The sequence below is a fragment of the Eleginops maclovinus genome, chromosome 15, assembly GCF_036324505.1.
Source record: "Eleginops maclovinus isolate JMC-PN-2008 ecotype Puerto Natales chromosome 15, JC_Emac_rtc_rv5, whole genome shotgun sequence".
NCBI classification, from domain to species: Eukaryota; Metazoa; Chordata; class Actinopteri; order Perciformes; family Eleginopidae; genus Eleginops; species Eleginops maclovinus.
In genome coordinates, this window is record NC_086363.1 from 19,331,509 (window position 1) to 19,356,256 (window position 24,748).

At 41.7% G+C, this 24,748-nt stretch overlaps 1 protein-coding gene across 1 annotated transcript in view; it reads left to right on the top strand.

The window, feature by feature from the left end:
• Positions 1-24,748, top strand: part of ube2j1 (ubiquitin-conjugating enzyme E2, J1) — a 55,237-nt gene that overhangs the window by 26,647 nt on the left and 3,842 nt on the right. The window contains exons 6-7 of the mRNA XM_063902250.1: positions 10,643-10,772; positions 17,625-17,753. Coding sequence (XP_063758320.1) covers positions 10,643-10,772; positions 17,625-17,753 — 259 coding nt within the window. The remainder of the gene's footprint in view (positions 1-10,642; positions 10,773-17,624; positions 17,754-24,748) is intronic.

The window sequence follows — 24,748 nt, forward strand, 5'->3', positions numbered from 1 at the left end:
CTGAAGTTTGCTAGAGGGCATTTGGATGATCCAGAAGAGGATTGGGAGAATGTCATATGGTCAGATGAAACCAAAATAGAACTTTTTGGTAAAAACTCAACTCGTCGTGTTTGGAGGAGAAAGAATGCAGAGTTGCATCCAAAGAACACCATACCTACTGTAAAGCATGGGGGTGGAAACATCATGCTTTGGGGCTGTTTTTCTGCAAAGGGACCAGGACGACTGATCCGTGTAAAGGAAAGAATGAATGGGGCCATGTATCGTGAGATTTTGAGTGAAAACCTCCTTCCATCAGCAAGGGCACTGAAGATGAAGCGTGGCTGGGTCTTTCAGCATGACAATGATCCCAAACACACCGCCAGGGCAACGAAGGAGTGGCTTCGTAAGAAGCATTTCAAGGTCCTGGAGTGGCCTAGCCAGTCTCCAGATCTCAACCCCATAGAAAATCTTTGGAGGGAGTTGAAAGTCTGTGTTGCCCAGCGACAGCCCCAAAACATCACTGCTTTAGAGGAGATCTGCATGGAGGAATGGGCCAAAATACCAGCAACAGTGTGTGAAACCTTGTGAAGACTTACAGAAAACGTTTGACCTCTGTCATTGCCAACAAAGGGTATATAACAAAGTATTGAGATGAACTTTTGTTATTGACCAAATACTTATTTTCCACAATCATTGAAAATAAATTCTTTAAAAATCAGACAATGTGATTTCCTGGATTTTATTTTCTCATTCTGTCTCTCATAGTTGAAGTGTACCTATGATAAAATTACAGGCCTCTCTCATCTTTTTAAATGAGAGAACTTGCACAATTGGTGGCTGACTAAATACTTTTTTGCCCCACTGTATATGTTTTACTGGTGCACAAAATGAACCGTGCATCAACATCACTGTGTTCAAAGAACAAAACCAGCAAAACATGATTTTCACACAAAAACAAAAACATAATAATGAATACTTACTGCAAAACAGTGTGACTTCTGCTGTTGCCTTTGAGAGACCAGTTCAGAAATGCGCGGCTTCACCTTGGCAAGTGCCACTCTCATGTCATTTTCGCAACAAAGTCTGTTCCTTTTCTTCGTTTTTATGTCCAGCACCTTCGAAAAGGATTGCTCGCAAAGATATGTTGTAACAAACGGTATGAAAATCTCCAGGGCTTTCTTAGCAATAACAGGGTACGTTACCATTTGTTGACACCAAAACGTTGAGAGCGTTGTTGTTCTGAAGAGTTGCTGTTGAACCTGGCTCTGCTGAATTTCAATGATTTCGTGGAGGTATTCATCATTGACATCTGCTGTCTCAACACCAAACGTGAACGGCTGTCTCACCCATATGACTCTCTTGTAGGGAAGTATCCATCGAGACACTTTGCAAGCTCATCCAAGTGCGTGGCAATTGCTTGCTTCAGTTCCGCGGGTACAGAAATGTCTCCAATTCCAGACACATCTTCGATCTTACTTACACAGTCGTCCAGCAGGGGAATGTTTGCGAAGTTATCGTTCTCTGTTCGTCGTTTCCATAACAGAAGCTTTTTTTGAAAAGCCTTCAGGTTTTCTTCCGCTTCGATGAGGTTGACTCCACCGCCCTGCATCTGCTGATTGAGACGATTGAGAGCTGCGAAGATATCAGCATGTACGCTAAAATGAGAATAAACTCAGAATTTTTGAAGCAATCTGCATGACAATGTTGGTGCTCTTGCAAAAACAGGGCTAATTCCACACACATGGCAAAAACACGATTCAGCACCTGTCCCCGGGATAACCACCGAACGTTAGAATGGTACAGAAGTACCTCGAATTCAGAGCCCATTTCTTTACACAGCTCACTGAAGATGCGGTGACTCAGAGCACTATTTCGCACATAGTTCACGCATTCCACAATTTGTAATACTTCTGCCAGTTTTGGAGGCAAGGTTTTTGTTGCCAACGCATGCCTGTGCAGAATACAATGCGTAACAATGTGTGGTACATCGGCTTTCACTAGCGCACCAAAACCAGACTTTCTTCCCAGCATGACTGGAGCTCCGTCCGAACAAACTGCAGAAACCATATCCGACGAAAGATTGTTGTCTCTGAATAAGTCATCCACAAGTTTCTTCACATCGGCTGTTGTTGTTGTAAGAGGCTTACAAAATAAAACATCTTCCTTTATCACGTCGTCTTTCACATAGCGCACGAATACAGCAAACTGGCTTAGATTGGAAACGTCTGTGGTCTTGTTGAGTTGGAGGCTGAATTTTGCCGGGCTTGAAATCAGATCTGCAACTACTTGAGCCAAGATGTCTTTGCTCATATCCTCTATTCTGTCGCTGATGGTGTCATTTGAAAGAGGAATTTGGGTTAACTTAACTTCAGCCGCTTTTCCCAGCATGATATTCGCCATTTTCAACACAGCTGGTTTTATGAGTGTTTCACCAATGGTGTGTGGTTTGCCCTGCTTTGCGATCAGGTAAGCAACTTCGTACGATGCTGTGAGGATCGGTTTGTTGATGGGTACAAATCCGAGAACAGGCACAGTAGCCTTTTCATCGAATCTGGCTCTCTTCACCTTGAATTCAGCAAGCGTTGTGTTCTTGTATTCCCTATCTCCATGCTGCTTGAGGAAGTGTTCCCTTAGTTTTGCCGGTGCTAGACTAGAATTGCTCAACTTGGCATTGCAAATCATGCAGATAGGACGCTGACTCCCATCACGTTCCGGTATACATGTGAATCCATATTGTACATATTCGTCCGACCACTTTCCTTTTTTGCTTGACATAATTAGTATGAAGGGATTAAAATATTAAGAAAGAAATCACACAACGTACCATCACGACAGTCACAAGTCGACTACTGAGCGCACCAAATTCCGGGCAGCACAGATAGGCCAAGCGATGTACGGTGATCACCTGCAGCCAGTGATGGCCAAGCGGGGCGTGTCATCACGAATCATATGAGTCGAGTGTGTGTCTTGACCTCTGCCGAACTCCTGTGACTGACTCACCGAACCCCGATCGAACCCAGGTTAAGAACCACTGGACTAGACGGTCAAAGTCAAAACCCATTATAGACAGCAGTTCAGCAAAGTCATCAAAAAAGCTTGCACAGTATTTGGGGGTTCTATAGATGTTTAGGAACATAGCTCGAGAGGAGCATTTGAGCTGAAGGGCCACATATTCAAAAGATGAGAAGGTTCCATAAGAGGTCTGCTTGAGTTGAAGGGAATCATTAAACAAAATAGCAACTCCACCCCCTTTCTTATGCATTCTAGCCTGACTCATAAAACTGAAGTTGGGATGGGTTGATTCGATAAGAACAGCTGTGCTGTTATTTTGGTCTATCCAAGTTTCAGTTAAAAACATAAAATCCAGGCCCCGGCTGTGGCGCAACTGGCTGGGGCACCTAACCCTAACCCTAACCCACTCTCCACTGTCCTATCCGATTAAAGGCAAAAAGCCCCCCCCCCAAAAAAAACGACCTGACATTTAATAAAGCTAGTTTCAGCTTGTTGAATACACTATCAGTCTGATTTTGTGTGACAAGCTGTGACCTACGTGGAATCGCAGCTAAGTTTGATAAATTCACACAAACAGTTGAGCGCTTTCTGTTTCTAAGCTGATTCACCGTTCGTAATCTATAACCTATCAACACAGATATCGGCCAAGCTATTGGCAGGCAGGGTCCTGGCATGTTCTAGAAAGAGTTGAGAGTGCCATACGCCCTTGAGCCTGGACCCAGAACATATCAGTTAGAGCTTGTTGCCTTTTCTACACACACATCCTTATCAGGCACCGGAGACAGCTGATTCGGTCTCGAAGGGGGAGGAGGTTGTGCCCGTTTTGTTTCGGATGATTGTGGTAGGCATGGTGATGAATACGGGGGAGCTGGTGCACGTGTCTGCTTCAGTGATTGTAGTTGAGGGACGGGGGTCTGCTTGCGAATCTCGTGAACCATATTCAGGCAGGATTGTAGGCGGTCACTAAGCTGCTGGTTGGAATCTGGGCTCAGAAAGCCGGATGGCGGTTTGGGTGTTGAAGGGAGAGTATCCTCAAAGGCGTTGATAAGGGGGATGGGTGGCAGTCGAGACCCCTCCTTTTGTCTCATAGGTCTCCCATAATCACGACGTTCCTCAGGAAGGTGCAGTGATAGGTCTTCAAGGCTTTCTATGTACTGTGTTGTGTCTTTCTCCTGTTTTGATTCCTCTTGTTGCTTGTCCTTGGCATAGGGAGCAGATTGATGACGCAGGCAGTTGAATATGTTAGAAATAAACTATTTTACTCCTGACTTGTTCAGAAAAAGTCCACCTGCCTTAAAAAGATGTCTTCGGTCCCAGAAAAAGTTAAAGTTGTCAATAAAATGGACAGAATATTCAGTACAGGCAGTTGAGAGCCTTGTGTTCAGTGCAAACAATCTGCTGAATCTCTCCACTCCTCTTCTGACTGGCGGTAGAGGGCCACTGATGAACACCTCAGCATTTAGAGAGCTGGCAGTTTGCAAGAGACATTTAAAGTCTTCGTTCAGCACTTCTGACTACTGTTTCACAACATCATTTGTTCCAATGTGCAGTACCACATTTTTCACAGTCGGGTGTTCAGCCCCAATATGCAGGATCTTGTTAGCCAAGTCAGAGACCATATCCGTGGGAAAACAGAGAACTTTGGTGTTGTTTAGACTTTTTAAATCTCTTACAGCAGAGTCACCCACAATCAGAGTTTCAGGCCTAGTTGTTAGCTTTCCCTGTAGCCTTTTACTTTCCGAGTAACTTTTGGTCCTTACCCTGCTGTGTGAAGAAGACAGGTTATCCAGGTCATCAGAAAAAGATCTTGGGTTCTGTGTCAGTGGCGCATATCTGTTCTGAAGTGGCACGCTTGGTTGTTTAGGAGGATTGTTTGCAGTCCTCCCTTTAGCAGCAGTTCACGGCTGATTCCTAGTATGAACTGGGGTTGAGGAGGCGCTCTGCCTGGGTGATATCAATGCAGGCCAGCCGGTTGCATCACAGACCTCAGAGTACTGAGCTCTGCCGGTTATTCGTCCTCCCAAATCCCATGGAGATGATTTACTCTTAGGCTTTGCACCCAGAGAGTTCCAGGGAGGACTACCACTTGTAGATTTATCACACAGCACAAAGCCCTCCTGTTCCTTGGAATCGTTGTAGCTGCTAACTAGCTGTGAGTTAGCATGCCCTTGTCGATTCTTTTGGAAAACTGGTAGAGTGTTGTCATTCCAACATAGTCCATTCACTTCCACGTTAACTTCCAACCGGTGCATTTTTATTTCCAACACTGCATCTTCTGTAGAAGTGTTTGGAAGTCATCTGCAGAGAGGGGAGGCATTTTGCTGCTAACTAGCTTAAGCTAAGTAGCACACAGTACCAGCAGTCTAGGCTTTAGCTGTTGCTAGGCCACGCTACTATCAGACTAAGGTCGTCGTAAAACTACTGAAATATGGCCAAAGCCCTCCGTCTATTTTTGAAGAATCACTGTCCCAGTGATCACTTAATGTCCAGGAGCCGCTGCTCGAGGTTTTCAGAAAGGATAAATAGGAAAAACTATCAAAAAAAGTAAGCAAAAGCAGGAGCAAGCAGAAAGGCGTCTGCACAGTCGAAGTTCTGTGCAGTACCAGGAAGTAACCTCCCCCAATGACCACGGTAACTCCAAGACAAAGAAACTTATTAATACAAACAAATACTTGTGTTGGCTTTACTTAAATGTTTGAAAATAACCAAGTAATGTCAGATTACAGTCAAATCAAGAGGTTACCATTTAAATCAAATGTGTGGTGTTAATAATCGGCATGTTTTACTGCAGCTGAACTGAAGCGAATCTACTGAAGGTGAGGGTGCAGTGTAATTGTTTTACCCTGTATGGCTGTGGCCAGCACACTTACGCATTATCGGTACAACATTAATACTCATACGTACATTATTGTCAGAACTCACCACCTGGTCATTGTAAATGTTAACTTATCCATTGTTCCCCTCTTTCCCCAACGATACGAGCTTGGTTACCAATTTCCATTTTCTGTACTGACGTCACCGGAGCTGTTTCTAAAAAGTGGAATCATGTTCGAATACAAATGCTCAGAGAGGCCAAACAAAGCGCTCTGAAAAAAGAAGCAGGATGCAAAGTCCGAGGCAGCATCTTCGGCTCATTCTTCATTGGAAACAATGGAAAAAAGACTAGCGCTCACAAATAGGTGCTGTGTGGACACAGGCCCTAACAAAGCAAAAGAATGTAATGTAATCAGCACCTGGGCCTCGGTGGACATGCATCCCATTAATAATTGTTAATAGTTCCTCAATTTCCCTCGGGATAAATAAAGCTTCTTGAATCTTGAATCTTGAATAATTGAGCAGTCACAAAGGGGAAGGATGTGCCCAAGCCAATCCTGGTATTAGAGGATGAAAAAATGAAATTATCGCCAAAATACTCGGTATCTGGAGGGAGCATGAGTGGGCATGTCGCTCGCTTCATTTCACACTACATTTCTCTCGGCAGACACAGTACAAAGCCAGCGATGGCGAGGACTCAGCTAAAGTTGCTCTTCTATTAGCAGAGCAGACGGGGGCCTTGATCAGCTGCCTGTTTCATTATCACACAGAGATGAGAAAGACAGGAAGACGCACTTTTCTATAAATACATGGCTGCTTATCTCCCTGATGGAAAGCCATTTTTTTTCCCCTCTAAGGCTGAGGCAGCAACTTTCTTTGATTTCTCATCTTCTGGTTCCGTTCCCATGGTGATTTTGAGAGCTGTCATTCATTAAAAGGTCCTCTGCACAGCAGGATGTTTTCAGAGTTTGCTGAGTTTGTAACTGACAAGTAAACTGCCAAAGTAATGTTGCAGGGCAAACATAGAGGTTCCTGTTGAGGATTCAGAAGTCTCAGAAATGAATATGAAAAATGTCAGTCATTCCTGACACTGGAGGATGCATTTCATAACCAGAAGACCTTCTCTCATTGCATTTTGTGATAGTAATTATTAGAAGTAAGTTACAGTGTGTGGATGTAGTGGCCTCAATGGGTTTTAAGAGTAGACAAAGATGCTAAAAAAAGTGGCAAATTGTATGTTTTGATCTCTAAAACTGGTCGGGGAAAAAATAAAATCCTCAATCCTCTCCTTTTGTTGATCTCTGTGAGTTCTCCAGAGAATCCCAGTGTTATTGTGATAGAAAGGAAGAATAGAAAGAGATAGACGTGAAAGTGCGTGAAGCGTGAGCAGTTATTGATTAAAGTAGAGCCAGCTGAGAGACCGATGACTGAAAGACGCTGCTGAAACACTTCCTGTGTTGGTACGTCTTTGGAGCGGGACTGGCTTGGCAATCCCAAGGTAAATCAGATGACTAGAAAAATAGTCTCTTACCTTTTTATAACATATATATTAAATGTTGTTTTATTATATTTAGTGTAAAACCCCGACCACTCAGTTGAATAGTGTTATGCGCCATGTTTCTTTCTTCCCCTGGGCAAAAACATTTTCTACTCTGCTTTTTACACAGCTTCCAGTTGTGTAAACACTCTGTCTGTTCACAGACCCCTGGGAATCGCCTTTGGTGGGCTCAGGGGGACAATTATTAAACATGACAAGGTAAAACTAAGCAAAGTGCAAGAAAGCACACTTAGTTCTCCCAAGCATGTTCTCCCCCCTTCGTTTATAATCGTTGCAGGCTTTTTTTAAAGTTTAAACGGCATTTTTTTCATAGTAGTTTTTTTAGTGCTGCTCTATTGACTCATGTTAGATAATACTGGGTCACACACTTAACTGAATCTCAATAATTATCTAAATAAGTCATCTGAAACTGCTGTTCTCTCAGTGTGCGTCATCCCACATCTCCAGCCTTTGCCCTTTCCCCCTCAGATCGGATGTTCTCCTGATGATCAGCACTTAAACAGTCATTCTACTGAGGAACCATCAACCAACCACGGTGCCTGTCTGCATGGTGTCCGCTTTAAAGAGATAGACTGCCTGTGGTGCGGTGTGGTGCGGTACTGACATGATGACTGGAGGCAAAGAGCATTCGCCTTGCCTTGCAAAATGTCTGATGCCTAATAAGCCCAGCTTTTCTTCCAGCTTCATCCTAATTTCACTTGAAAATAATTCAGTTTGGCTCCAGAGGATGACACTGATTGGGATCATTTCCTAACATAATGTATCCAAATCTGTCCGTGCCACCTTTTAGCCTGCGGAGCGCCGCGATGATGACATGGTGTTACTCAGAGCTGATCCATCCCTCCTTTACATCGATGAGACATCAGCCCATTAGCTGGTGTGAGGGACGATTAGCTTTCCTGAGACAAATCTGCAGAAACCTCAGTAATGTGTTGCATTAAGAGGCTGTGGTTGACATGAGGGCGTGAAGGTGCACATAACAAATCCTTAACACGGGCCTGACGTGTGAATGTGCCGCAGGTGGAGAAGGCACACTGAGCCTGTCGGCCGCTGTGGCACTATTACGAAGACAACAATGCAAACAGACAGCCATTTCCAGAAACACAACCCCATTGGTACACACAGATGCACATGGCTTGTGTGCCAGTTTGTTGACGGGATTCATACCCAGCTCTGGAAAGTATGGGCAGCTGCTCAGTCTAAAATTCTGTATAATATCATATAATATCAAGGAGCCAAATTACCAATGCACCAGATGATATTACATTTTTCTTTGGCAGAAGTATCCAAGTGCCACCGTCTACCCAGGTAGCACACAAGTATAATGTCATCTGGAAAGCATCTTTTATGCTTTTGGGTTTTTTTCTTTACTAGTGTGTATGTTAAGACCCCGAACAGACTTGAAATATGGAAAGTGGACTGCTACTTGGAGAGGTCCCAGTTCACCTCCTTGGCCCTGGTGTGGTGCCCTTGAGCAAGGCACCGGACACCTCCAATCCCCCCTCCCCATTGCTCCCCGGGCGCTGCACGATAGCTGCCCACTGCTCCTAGTACTAGGATGGGTTAAATGCAGAGGACCAATTTCACTGTGTGTGCTCTGCTGTGTGCATGCATGTGACTAATAAAGAGGGTTTCATCCTCCCATTCTATCTTCTATAGGTAGTGTGAAAAGGCTTAAATCCCAAAGTTTCCTTCAGAGGGATTTTCTCTAACACACAGCTTTTTCAAAATTAAAGCATGGAAACATTTCACAGTACAGACACTAAATACTTATATGAACCTGAAAATGAGCATGATATGTTCTCTTTAAAACTGGTGCACTGCTCCACAATATTCTGTGTGCATGTTTGAGCTAACATCACATTGAAGAGGAACTTTTAGGAGGCCTTCACCTCTTCATGTGGCTGTTCTGACCACTTGGAGGGTAAGAAGGTTAGCTTAGCATTGGGTTTGTGACATAGTTTAATTTACATAGCTGTAACTTCTTTAACTGAGACGCATGGTGATATCTGGAATTTAACTATATTGGATTTGATCAGAGTTTGCACTGTTAAGGGAATAACGAAAGGGGGCGTCATCTTCCTATATAGCTACCTAGCCACACTGACTAATCAGTACTTGTAAGTTGAGTATGTTGTAGCTGTTTCCCAAATCTCTACAAGGGAGGGGAGAGAAATTGTAGCCTGATAGCGAGGAAGAATAGACACACAAAAAGGAATACATATCATCAGCATTTTGCTCAAACCACAGAGCTATGACATCAACATTTAAGATATTGTGTGGCAGCCAACGCATGCATCAGTGTAAACCGTCAGGGTTTAAAAAAAAAAACCTAATTGCACTCTGTGATCAATTACAAGCATGACCCGTGAAAAATCAAATTAATCTACAAGCCGCTGGGCAATAAATCAGGTCAATTTTGGCAACTTGGCAGGTACACCTGTACTGTGACAAGTCAGCCAGAACAATTATGTTGGCACCATTCATAATTCACAGGTCATTTAGTTGGACCACTGCCATTGTATCCACAGTTACACAATTCATATGTTCAGGCTTGTTTTAATAAGGCTGTGGAAACAAACTTCCATCTAAAAATGTATCAAGTTATCTAGGTTAATAATTGGAAACACTGAATGTCTATTCTGACAGACATATCCCCCAAAATAAAATGGGTTAAGCAGCTAAAGACACATCTTTTAGATCACCCCACCTATAAATAGTCTTTTATTTTTGATTATTTATTTATCTGTATATTGTTTTATTTATTGTTTAGGTTTTTACTTTTGTTATTTATTCAAAATGTTATTAGCGACATTCCCTTTTGGTTTTTTATTCTTATTATTGATTTAGTTGTTTTAATTATTATTGTTACTATTATTATTATCTTATTTTGATTAGTTATTTGTATTTATTTATAGGTTTTTTATATTATATCGTATTTATTGGTTTTGTCTTTATCTTATCTTGTCCTTTATTTTACCGAGAAGGGATCATTATTTATTGAATTGTGTTTGATTTGACCTCCTGTGTCTTTAAACTGTTATGTCATGTTGCTATGCTGCATTTGTGCTAAAAGGTTTTAACATCCGTCCTGATGTGTAATTCTTGTTCTGTTTTAAATTGTGATGTGTGCCTTGTTGATAGAGCACTTTGAGCTGCAGCTGGTGTATGAAAAGTGCTCTACAAATAAAGCTTTATTATTATTATTCTAACAAGAGAAGACTAAAAGGTGCTCTTGCAGAAGGACGACCTCACCCTGTAACATTTGTTGTCCTGCAGGTCCCAGGACTTCTGCTGTGAGGCGTGTGGGGGCTCCATGCGCTCCGCCCTCCTGGCTCTGACCCCCAACAGTGACCCCAGCGCAGAGGACGACCAGGCTAAAGAGCTGGCTCAGCAAATCAACTTCAAGGTACAAATGCTGGCTGCAACACGAGTGCTGCACAAAAAACCTCCATAAAGCTCATTAACATCAACATTTCAAATAATTGTTTCAATACCGTATGATACAACTGAGAAAACTCATTTCTGTTTATCTCAAGAGTCAAGAGAAATCACGGCTTTATTTGGAAGGGCTTTTCATTTTACGTTTTACGATATATCATATTTGCAGTTGATTGTGTTTGCTGTTCATGTAAACCCAACTCAACAATGGTACTAAATTCATGTCCTTCTTAAAACTCTGCTGCACGGTCTCTTCTTGGCCGACAGCAAAGTGTGGTCATCAGTAAAAGTCGGTTCCTGACTCAGGGAGGAAAATACTCAGAGAGTTTGTGAAAATAGATGCAACATTTTCTCCGTTGTGAAGAAACAAAAGGAGGATTTTGTCGGTCATTAGACTTATGATTTCTCTGTATTTATCTCTCTTTGCATACTCACTGATCAACATGTTGATCAAAGCCCCTTTATATCATAATAATACAATTAATACTATCACTTTAGATACTTCTTATAATACAAACATACAGATTTCTGTCTCCAATTAATCCTCTACCCACCACTTCTTTACATTATTATTATTATTATTTTTAATGTTACTGGTGCAGTAAGCGTTCAGGATGCTTGTGTTGCTGCTTGGTGGGTTTCCTAGTGAGTCCATGAACGCGATTACGGGGGAAACTCTACAATATACGCATCATGAGTGCAAAAGCTCCCATGAATATGTTATGGGCTTAATAAAGTCAAAGCCCCATTATAGCTGTATGCCCCAGCTTTGATACATCTATATGCATTTGCACTTTAATAGCTTTAGAGCAGGAGTTAACCAAACTCTAGCAAGATATTCAGGGTTTTCACTTTTTTTTTTACACAACTGCTGATCCGAAAACACTTACAGGTGACACTGCTTTCTTTGCGCTTGTCCACAACACACATGCTAAACATGAAGTAAATCAGTCCAAGGATGGGAGAGACAAGGGTCATTATAGTGTGATGATGTTGCCTCTTTGATGGATGGATCTCATTGCACAGCTAAGCTTCCTGTCTGTTATTTAATTTCTTGGCTTTTTTGTGAAAGACCACATGGGAAAAAAGCTTCTTAGAATGTTGGGTTTCTGTTAAGGCTTAACATTTTCAAAAAACTCTACAGACTGTCTTTGAGGAAGGTGGAATTATGTATGCAAGTGTAGTGAAAGAGTTGGAGAACAGTTGCACTTCAGAGAGACAATACACTTCGAGTTGTTTTTCAGTGATTCTTGAGAAGTGGGACAAAACATGTCCGTGACATAAATCAAAGTTTTTTGGCTAAAATATTCAATAAATATACTTAAAAATGAACCCAAACACTAATCAAGACAAGGGTAGCACAACAAATTATGGTTTGAAGTTGTCTAACATTTTGTTTTCATTTTAAATGATATGATATGTGACCAGTGCCTAGAAAAACCCATGTCCGGAAGCAGGTCTCACCACACTTTAATTCTTTAAAAAGTCCAAAAAGTTATATAAAATTGAACTTTATTAATATTATTTGCAAATAAAGTAGTATTTATTTCACTAACATTAAAGAAAATTAAATTTAAAATGTTTTTAATGTACTTTCTGGTCAATTGAAAATGTGTCCGAGGTTTTCGTCAACACCGTCAGACATTTTTAAATTGGGGGGAAAATCAGGAATAATTTAGGGCAGCTAAAAGTCAAAGGACCCCTTTCCCTCCTTTTTGGTCTTGCTGGCGCCACAAGAAAACTTGAGGTAAGTTTTTTTAAATACTTTATATTTCCTATCTTTTTACTAATGCGCACATGTCACAACCATAGAGTATCAACTCCAAAGTGTCTAAAAGTCAAACATCTGTTTAAAAGTTTCTGCAATATAGCTTTGATTTATATAGATTGGTAGGACCATAACCAACATGTGAAAAACAAAATGGCTCCTGTGAGAATCATGCATGATATAAGAAGAAATGTGCTATTATGTCAACACCATCAGACGTCAACACCGTCAGAATTTGTGTTTGACGGTGTTGACACTTTCTCTGATGGTGTTGACAAAAGCCATTTTAGTGTCCAATTTAAGCATTTCAATGTAATTTATACCAATATCCTATGCATTTTTACCATTATTGCAGTTTCATGTATCCCATTCAAACTAGTTGTGATGTACCGTAGCCTACTGTTACCGCCAACCTGATATTATGAAGTGTTCCATGCTATCCATAACAAAGAACTGACTGTAGAATGGCATGCATTTCAGACTAGAATGGCTAGACAGAAGTTGTCAGTGGAGGGGCGAAAGAAAAGGAACAGAGATTACCAAAAGAGAAGGAGAGAAAAACTTAATAGCCAGCCTGAGTTGAAGGAGGAGTTCCTGACAAAGGAGAGGGAAAGATGGAGTAACAGGGTGAAGGAGGGCAAAATTAAAAAGATCGATGATTTGGATGAGAGAAGAAAGAGGCGTAGGAGAAAGTTTTGGAGACAGGCACAGATACAATCAAGAAGCAAAGAAAAAGAGCAGAGGGAATCCAGCAAGTTTTAGGTTCTCCGCCACAGAGTCCCTTAGACAACAGCGTTGAGGAGCAAAGGAGCAACAGACAACTGCATGCTGGCTTGAGGGAGAGAGCTAAAACTAGAAAAAGACATTCCAGAGAGACTGCAGCATTGACAGACAAACTTGAGAAGTTGGCAAAAAAAGCTGACAAGCTAAGAAAGCGTCTTAAACGCAGAGAGCACACTCATAAGAATACACATGACTCGCCTCGGACACAGACTGAGAAGATGCTTGAAGGGAGTAGAATCAGAAATCCTTCAATTAAAAAGTCATTGCTCTTCCACCATGCAATGACTGCTGAGCTGAGAACAAATGCTCCTCACATTCAAAAAAGAGGCAAATTTGTATCACAGCGTCCACAACTGGCTTTGTCTGGCAGAATCCTCAAGAAATATCGACTGATACATCGCATTCATGAATTTGGCTTGTCATACAAAACACTGAGAGAAAGGTCACTCTCCCAAAGGAAGCCTACATTCCTTCAGACCGTCTCCCGAAAGGTCCAAATGTTTTTTGAAAACAGTTCAAGGATAACTACAGACAGACAAGACACAATCACTAGGAACAAAGTAAAGCGTCAAAGGATGATTCTGTCCGACACAATGCTAAACCTTCACACTACATTTCTCCACCAACACCAAGATTTTCGGCTTAGTTATTCATCTTTTTGTGCATTGCGCCCATTTTACATCACACCACCAAGAGCCTCTGATAGAAAGACATGTCAATGTCAGTATCATGAGAATGCAAAGATGATGCTTGAGGTCTTGAAGTTCCACAATGCTGTGTCAACAATTAGGCTTGAAGAGAGTTTCAATCTTGTGTGTTGTTCTCCAACAAGTGAGTCATGTCTTTTGCGCACCTGCTCTCGGTGCCAAAAAAAATCCATAGGTCTGTCTGTACAATTAGGGGAAACGCAAGTGGAGTGGGAACAGTGGACACGCACGCATTGAAGATCGAACCGAAGAAGGCGTTCACTTCAACACGAAACTTGTAAAACACACTGGTACTCTGTCTGAGCTTATGATTCTCTACCAAGACAAACTCAAAACTGAGACGACCACACATGTCCACTTGGTGAAAAACCAAACCAAGGAGTACAGAGACATGATAGCTAACTGTGATGATACCACCGTTATTGTGCATGTGGACTTCTCTGAGGCCTGGAAATGCAAATATGCCTCAGAAATACAAGCCTGTTACTATGGCCAAAACCTTCCACAGATCACACTTCATACAGGCATGTTCCACACCAAGCACGAAAAGGCAGGGTTTTGCACAGTTTCTCAGTCCAAGCGCCAGGATGCTGCAGCCATCTGGACACATATGCATCAAATCCTGACAGACATTCGTGCAAGATTTTCCAAATCTTGAGACAGCACACTTTTGGTCAGATGGCCCAAGCAAACAATATAAAAACAGAAAGAACTTTTTCCTTGTCTGTGCTGTTCCTCCCCAGCTGGGATTCAAGAATGCAACCTGGAATTTCTTTCCAACATCACATGGGAAGGGTGCCCCTGATGGCATTGGGGCAACAGTGAAGAGATGTGCTGACAGTATAGTTCTTAGAGGTCAGAACATCGTTGATGGCAAAGACTTCTATGAGAAGGTCTCCAACAGCCTAAGTGGCATCCATCTTCAACTTGTCACCAGTGATGATTTCCAGGCTTATGACATTCTCCTTACCCAACCATTGAAATCTATCCCTGGAACAAGGAAGATCCATCAAGTTGTGGCTGAGGGCAGTGTCATCCATTGTAGGCACACTTCCTGTTTTTGCAATGTACCACGCATCTGTCCTTGCTTCAGTCCAGTTACCCATGCTTGGGATTGCATCCCTCAAGTCACTCCTGCAAAGAGTCCTCTGGCGATATTGATGGAGTCCATGGAAAATGAACCCAGTGGAGTGCCTGAGGGCACAGCAACTGGGATAGGCCCCAGTGATATCCAGAGGGAAGATTGGCTTGTTGTGATGTACGACCAGTACTGGTGGCTTGCAAAAGCATTATCTGTTGATGCAGAGCATCAGGATGTTGAAGTCGAATGTTTTCATCCTCATGGGCCAAATGTCTGTTTTCAACAAAAAAAGGGAAGCCCAGATATCTGCTTTGTTCCCTTACCGGATGTTCTGGTGAAGCTGAGTGCACCATCTTCACCGGCTCGCTTAAGCAGCACCAGGGAGATATATCAGATATCCTGAGGTAATGGACTACATAGAGGGGGAACATGTGTCACGTCTGTGTTGAACCAAACTCTGGCCACGCCCCCTGTCGTCACTTTGACACTCAAACACCTCCCCGACCTCTGCAGCCACGTCAGTCCTCCCCACGACTACATCTCGTCATAGCTCACAGTTTGCCAGGATTACCAGATTGTTGGACTTTTAGTTTGTTCATGCCTTACTGCGCTGTTTAGTCCTGTTTGCCTCACTCTCGTAGTGAGGTTCCAAGTTTCTTCCTGCGCAACAGTGCATTTGAGTTTAGTCAGTAGTTCTTAGTTTAGCCCCGTATCTTTTGTGCTTTCCTGTTTATAACATTTCTCCTGTGTTTTGAATCCTGAGTCCCATTTGTGAACATCTCCTGTGTTTTGAATCCTGCGTCCCATTTGTGAACATCTCCTGTGTTTTGAATTCTGAGTTGCCTGTTTTTGCTCGTGTTTCCTCTGTTAACCCTGTACTGCCAGTACTATTAAAACTCCCATCACAGTTATCTTTGTGTCGTCTGCCAATTCGTGACAACATGTTATTCATCTCTTACCTGATTAGTAAACTGTTCCTGAATACATTGTCCCTTTCTTAGCCGTTATTCAAGAAAATAATTCTAAATATCAAGTGTCTTCGAGTATTAGAGTTTTGTGAAAGTTCAGAAAGACATTTTGGATGAGATTTTTCCAGTTGGTGATGATTTTATCGCATGTCCAACGTTCATGTGTATTTCTTATGCTTAAAAATGTCACTGTTAAGTCTGGAGGTTAAAGACAAATGTATCTGATATGTACGATTTCAATTATAGTAATTAATCATTGACTTCTCTGGCTTTAAAACTGGTATTTCATTGATTTCAAAATATTTGTGCATAATTAGGGGAACTGGGAAACCTGATGAGTGAAAATCAGTGTGATAACATAATTTAAAAGAATTTATAAAAGTATTTTTATGTTTCTGACGGTGTTGACAAAAAATGAGTGCTGATCCAGCAAAATTGCAATTTATATTAAAAATATACAACTGGGAGGTTGAACCAAAGCATGTTTGGATAGACAATAAATAATTGAACAAAACTGTATTCATATATTTAGCAAATTATCAAAATATTCTTTTTGAAAATGAAAACCTGTTTTGTCCCTTGTCTCAAGAATCACTGTTTTATATTCAGGGTGGCACACCCCTTTGGACGCTCCAGGCCCCAGTACTGTAACAGTGCAGATAAACGTGTTGTATTACAGGATGTTTTTAAACCATTTTGTTATTTCATTTACAGAAAATATCAACATGTAAACACGTTAACATGATATAAAATTACTTATACAATGATGAAGGCTTTTGAACATGTGAAAATATATGAAACACACATATTCACTCGAAGTCATCCATCCATCCATCATCCATCCATCCATCCATCCATCCATCCATCCATCCATCCATCCATCCATCCATCCATCCATCCATCCATCCATCCATCCATCCATCCATCCATCCATCCATCCATCCATCCATCCATCCATCCATCCATCCATCCATCCATCCATCCATCCATCCATCCATCCATCCATCCATCCATCCATCCATCCATCATGATTATACAGTCAGCGTATCATTGACACTTCCTCTAAATCTTTCACATTAAAAGTCCTGTAACGACTCAAATGTCATAAAGAGGAACTGTGTCTTGTAACAAAATCAGTAGTTTATCTTCAATGTTTTATAAAACCCTGCAACTGACTAGGAGCAATGAATAGGTACTGTGTGAATGTACATTATACTGAATTTAGCTTATGAACCATTACAGTAATTCTGCCTTTCTTAATGATTTTATCCGTCAACAAACAGACTTTTATTTTCAGTCTCGGCTCATCTGCTATTATTGGAGATATAGCCATGCTATGTGCTTTTTTTATGCATAAAGCACAAGCCATCTGAAGGGAACCCACGATGAAAGAGGGGAATATAATTGACTGTATTGTTATACTTGACGTTGTTGAAGTAAATGTGATTATATTTGTTTTAACTCGTACACGTGAGGCCATGTTGTGACTGCAGTGTCTGGTGTGTTCCTGCAGGAAGAGTCTACTTTATCCAGACAGCCCAGTGAGAGCGGGGGTGCAGAGAATGAGCCTTCCACGTCCTCCCAGGGAGACCCCTCCTCGTCTGCAGAGCAGCAAGACTCTGAGGGGCCCCTGGCTGAGCAGGTAGGTGTTACACTACCCCCTCCCCCTCACAACATACGACCTGCCCTCAGCCTACAACAGATTCTAGAAGGATAGTGTGGTGGCCGATTATGCAATATACACATTTCCAAGGACACTTTTTGAGTGTTGACTTGCGTTTAAAACATCCAAATACCTTTAATGAATACCACAGTCACGGGTATTTATTGAGGGTTTTATTTACGTCATATTCCATAGATATCATGGCGTTCCACTACTGACTTCAACATTTTAAACTGCTTATAAATAAATAAACACAAGTACAAATACCATCAGGCGTGCGGACGCGTGCGGTCAAAAACATTTTCAGCCACCTTGCTCATAAAAAATAATGAACACAAACCTTGCGCAGTCCAGAGACAAAGAAAACTATAGGTAAACGGTATAATATTAAATTGTGTTTTAAATAATATACATTATAAATACAATCTTTTTACATTTTGTCCTGAATTGTCCACACTGCTAGATTAGTCATTTAAACATGTTGCAGGCCAATCTAATAAATATAAGCCTACAAATAAACAATACAAATAACCAATATGTCTTAATATGCTTGTGTTATGATAACATTGTATTCGTATAACAGCTGGGAATTCTGAAAGTTTGGCAAATCTATTGCATAGGGCAAATAGAAAAGTATAAAAAGTTACTCAATCGTTCCTACAGTACCGGATTGCAATAATGATAAGAATATGATGGAATAAGTGTCATGCCTTATTTGAGTGTACCATAACATTCCCTGGTGGAATTTATCTGCAGATGCTCCAGTTAAAAATCAGACCAAACTTTTCTATGAATGACAGATTTTGAGCCACGACAGTGGCACCTTCTGCTGCTGAAGACGGACACTGGCAGAATAAAATGCTTAAAGTAAAATCATTAACTCTTTGTCGGTTTTCGATCTTGACCGATTTAACAATTTTTCCATATATCCAAATCTCATTGGATGCTTCAGCGAGCCTGTTTTAATATCTGATAATCTAAACCCGAATTATCTATAATGTTTCTGAGAAATATCCACCCTCTCAAAAACGGTTGCTGTTTACAAATATCACTGGCATTTTTGGGAAGTTTCACACAGGAGGAATATGAAGTGAAAGTTAAATTAATGTTCGTAGTATCTTCATTACTGCTGAGGTTTATTGCAATCATTTCAGGAAAGGAGCCTCCTTAATGTTATTAGTCCCACCTGTGCTGTCGCTGCTGTGACAATAACCATGAGTGTTCTGCTGCGAGGCTTTCAAGGGTCATTCGGAAATAAAATTACATATAAAGTACAAGTAGGTATGAATGAACATGTGGTGCTCATCAAGCAAATGTGTCAGGCAAATCAGAAACATGATGTTATATATCAGAAGAGCCTTGTGTCTCTAATGTGTAAACAGTGAGCCGGTCAAAGCCTAAAGAGTGTGTTACCTTATTTTGTATTGCCATATCATAATCATAATATAATGATTGTAGTCTTTTCGGAAAACACTTACAGTGGGGCAAAAAAGTATTTAGTCAGCCACCAATTGTGCAAGTTCTCCCATTTAAAAAGATGAGAGAGGCCTGTAATTTTCATCATAGGTACACTTCAACTATGAGAGACAGAATGGGGGAAACAATCCAGGAAATCACATTGTAGGATTTTTAAAGAATTTATTGGTAAATTCCTCGGTAAAATAAGTATTTGGTCACCTACAAACAAGCAAGATTTCTGGCTCTCACAGACCTGTAACTTCTTCTTTAAGAGGCTCCTCTGTCCTCCACTCGTTGCCTGTATTAATGGCACCTTTTTGAACTCGTTATCAGTATAAAAGACACCTGTCCACAACCTCAAACAGTCATACTCCAAACTCCACTATGGCCAAGACCAAAGAGCTGTCAAAGGAGACCAGAGACAAAATTGTAGACCTGCACCAGGCTGGGAAAACTGAATCTGCAATAGGTAAGCAGCTTGGTGTGAAGAAATCAACTGTGGGAGCAATTATTAGAAAATGGAAGACATACAAGACCACTGCTAATCTCCCTCCATCTGGGGCTCCACGCAAGATCTCACCCCGTGGGGTCAAAATGATCACAAGAACGGTGAGCAAAAATCCCAGAACCACACGGGGGGACCTAGTGAATGACCTGCAGAGAGCTGGGACCAAAGTAACAGAGGCTACCATCAGTAACACACTACGCCGCCAGGGACTTAAATCCTGCAGTTCCAGACGTGTCCCCCTGCTTAAGCCAGTACATGTCCAGGCCCGTCTGAAGTTTGCTAGAGGGCATTTGGATGATCCAGAAGAGGATTGGGAGAATGTCATATGGTCAGATGAAACCAAAATAGAACTTTTTGGTAAAAACTCAACTCGTCGTGTTTGGAGGAGAAAGAATGCAGAGTTGCATCCAAAGAACACCATACCTACTGTGAAGCATGGGGGTGGAAACATCATGCTTTGGGGCTGTTTTTCTGCAAAGGGACCAGGACGACTGATCCGTGTAAAGGAAAGGATGAATGGGGCCATGTATCGTGAGATTTTGAGTGAAAACCTCCTTCCATCAGCAAGGGCACTGAAGATGAAGCGTGGCTGGGTCTTTCAGCATGACAATGATCCCAAACACACCGCCAGGGCAACGAAGGAGTGGCTTCGTAAGAAGCATTTCAAGGTCCTGGAGTGGCCTAGCCAGTCTCCAGATCTCAACCCCATAGAAAATCTTTGGAGGGAGTTGAAAGTCCATGTTGCCCAGCGACAGCCCCAAAACATCAGTGCTTTAGAGGAGATCTGCATGGAGGAATGGGCCAAAATACCAGCAACAGTGTGTGAAAACCTTGTGAAGACTTACAGAAAACGTTTGACCTCTGTCATTGCCAACAAAGGGTATATAACAAAGTATTGAGATGAACTTTTGTTATTGACCAAATACTTATTTTACACAATCATTGAAAATAAATTCATTAAAAATCCTACAATGTGATTTCCTGGATTTTATTTTCTCATTCTGTCTCTCATAGTTGAGGTATACCTATGATAAAAATTACAGGCCTCTCTCATCTTTTTGAATGGGAGAACTTGCACAATTGGTGGCTGACTAAATACTTTTTTGCCCCTCTGTATATGTGTAAAATATTTAAGCTTATTGCAAAAAAGACATCATGATAGATGATTCAAGATATTTTGTCACTATTTCATCAGGGTGCTCATCACGTTGATACATGATCCATGTCAATATCCAGTATTGCCATAAATCTGTTCTGCTTATTGATCTGAAGCTTTTATCAACAAAGGTCAATACTACAGAGATATTAAAGGGGTCCTTCCTTTCTAATTTCCTCAAATCACCCTAACAGCATTCTGGAGGTCAACAACAACAAAACATGATAATCTGTGGTCTGCTGCTCACTGTTTGGTTCAACACACAGACAACACACAGTGCTTTTGAGCCTGATTTTTTAGTTCTTTACTGAAAAACAAGCATTAAAAGGAAAGCTGTTTTATTGGACCAGTGATTTCCAAGTCTGTTGCAGCAAGATTAATCATAGTTTATTTATTTGGCTCTTTTTTTAAAGATGTTTTGAGCCATCACTGCCTTCACTGAAGTGACAGTGTAAAAAGGAGGAGACAGAACATCAAATGGTCCCAGTCCAGATTCAAATCTGGGTCCTCCGCATGAGTACAGAACCCAAGTATAGACCATAATGTGCTTTTTTGATACCTTTACATTAACTGTGTAGTGTTTTCAAACATATTAAAGCGGAAGTAAAATCAATAAAAACAAATCCAATTCACAGTTTGATAAACGGTGATGCTGCCGCTAAAGACATGATGACTGAAAGTTGCTGGTTGACATAGAAACACACCATCTTTGTGACTCAGGAGTCATCGCAGTCTGACATGACTGAATCTGATGTGACACGCAGAACTAAAATACACTTGGCCAACGCTTTAGAAATGGACGTCCATCAATGTCCGACGGCACTGGTGCTGCACATTCCAATCTACATGTGTGGGCTCTCTCACCCCTGGACTCAATGACAGCAGGACGAGCCGGCGCCTGTCAGGGGAGTCACAGCTGTGCTCTCCTCCACCAACAGCACGCTGACATGTCCCAGTGTGAGGCCTGCAACCTTTTTTAGGCTTTGTCATTGGTAATTTCTTGTTCACCTTATAGTCAGACGAAACATTATGACCACCTGCACAATATTGTAGCTCCCCCTATTGCGGTCAAAAAAGCCCTCACCCGTTGAGGCCTGGACTCCACTAGACCTCTGAAGGAGTGCTGTGATATCTGGCACCAGGACGTTAGCAGCAGATCCTTTAAGACGTGTGAGTTGAGAGGCGGGGCCTCCACGGATCAGACTTGATATCCAGCAAATCCCACAGATGCTCTATGGATTGAGATCTGGGGAATTTGGAGGCCAAGTCAACTTCTTGAACTTGTTGTTGTGTTCCTCAAACCATTCCTGAAGAATCTCTGCAGTGTGGCAGGGTTATCCTGCTGAGAGAGGCCACTGCCATTAGGGAATACCGTCTCCATGAAGGAGTCAGCCTGAAGCAGCCCCATACCAACAAGCTGTGATGCTCTGTGTGTTCTGACACCTTTCTAACAGAACCAGCACTAAGTGTTTCAGCAGTTTGTGCTACAGCAGCTCATCTGTTGGATCGGACCACACCGGCCAGCCTTCGCTCCTCATGCGCATCAATGAGCCTTGGTCGCCCATGACCCTGTAGACTGTTCACCGGTTTTCCTTCATTGGACCACTTTTGGTAGGTACTGACCGCTGCAGACCAGGAACCCTCCACAAGAGCTGCAGTTTCGGAGACGCCATCACAATTTGGCCCTTATCGAAGTCACTCACATCCTTAAACGCTTGCCCATTTTTCCTGCTTCCAACAGATCAACTTTGAGGACAGAGTGTTCACTTGCTGCCTAACATATCCCCCCCCCCCCCCCACTGACAGGGGCCATCCAAGATAATCACTGTTCTTCACTTCCCCTGTCAGTGGCCAGAATGTTAAGGCTGATCGGTGTAGTTGCCAGCACTGTGAACCTGGAGATGTTGAGTACCTCAAAGTTTTATGTGAGAAATGTGTAGTAGGGGCCCCCAGCACATAGAACCTGTTAGATGCTAACTTGCATATTTTGAGTAATTGAGCACAATTCTCATAAGTTGCGTTAATTAGCATTTATCACTATTATAGCAATATAACAATCTCTGAAAGGTCCAAATTGACCAATCAGAATAGATTATTCAGATAAGGTCTGTAATATTCAGTGACTGTTTTATCCCATATATTTTAAAAGCTCCCCTTTAAACTACTCAACAGCCCTTTAAATATTTATTTTTAAACCGGCAGAGTACAATAATAATAAATCCAAAATTAAAAAATCACATTTCTCCATGCAAAATGAATTATGGGGTTTGGAAGGCCCATAACAATGTTCCAACTCGCTCCCTCAGTATTCAGTGAATATTAGGTGCGTGCTTATGGGGACGTTGTTGTCCTTGTTGTTGTCAGCTATATGTTGTTGACTAGGGCAGCAGCCCATTAACAAATCTTTTGGTTCTGTATTCAGCTATATTGTGAAGATAAAATGATAAGTATACAGACTATAAGTTGCTCTTTTGTCAGCTATCTGGATGGTGCTGCGACTTATACTCCGCAGCGACTTATATATTGTATTTTGTCTGACTGCGTTCAAGTGAAAATCAATGTGTGCTGTGAAAACTACACTGCGCATGCTCAGAGTCTTTTTCTATTCAATGTGTGCGGCAAAAAAAAAAGAAAAGTGGGGCAGAGGGCTCGCAGCCCCACTACAACGTCATCTCATAAGTCAGAGCTGATTTGCTGTAAGTGTGTGTGCGGTGAAAAGTGTAGTTATGAAGAGAACATGAGAGAGACACCACCAGCGGTAAATAATACAAACAGAAAATGAAAGAAGTTGACCCTCTACTGGAGCTTTGGTGAGCGAAAGTATAGTTTATGTTGATGTCTGTGTTAGCCTTTAGGCTAAACATCTGCTGGGTTTATTGATATTGTAACCACGGTGACGAGTGTCTGTGTTTTCCTTATACAGTCTGATGTGTTCATGCTGAGTCGATTGTTGTTATTGTTAAGTTTTGCTTTGTGATAGCGCTCTTTACTCCATGTATTAAGGTACAAGAAGCCTGTATAACTGTCTAAGCTGTTCGTGCCCCACTGAAAGTATGCAGCTGAAACGGTAATCGACCAGCAGAAAGACATTTTGGGGTGACTGAAAAAGTTAACATAAATAAACATACAAAAATAAAACATAAAAGCGACTTATACACCGAAGCGACTTGGATGTGTTTTTCTTCTCTTAACAACACATATTTTGATAAGAGAGACTAATACACAGGAGCGACTTATAGTCCGGAAAATACGGTATATCTTGTTTACTAGTGCAGCGGCCCATTAACAAATCTTTTGGTTCTGTATTCAGCTATATTATGTGGATAACATGGTAGAATCAAGACCAACAGATGGAAGAGAATAAGTTGTCCGTCTTGTATTTCAGCACCTTGGACAGCACCGTGGAGCACTCAACACCCAGGCTACTGATATTTCACAGATTGGATTCTAACTTGCACTAACCCCAGTCAGATAAAGGATCAATGAATCAGGATTAAGTCAGCAACCCTTCTGCACTTTCTGCTGCTATGGGATGGATATTGGTCAGTGTGCTCACAAAGGGAAGGTACATTGCCTTCAGCGGACCTCTGGCTGTGTGAAGCTAAACACATGCTGTAGAAACACTGACTTCGGGGGACCGACACTAATAACCTGACTCGTGCTTACCTCACAATTGCAATGTGTTACATCACCGGAGCCTTGATGCCAAATATCCACCTGAACTATGGATCTTAACCACTGACATGCAGCATAGTCGATACTAAGGATTATTTGGGCTTTGCTAATTCCTTCTCCTGATGTCTGGCATAATTAAAATCCTGACCTGTCTTCAGCATTCTGTTGTTGGTTTTT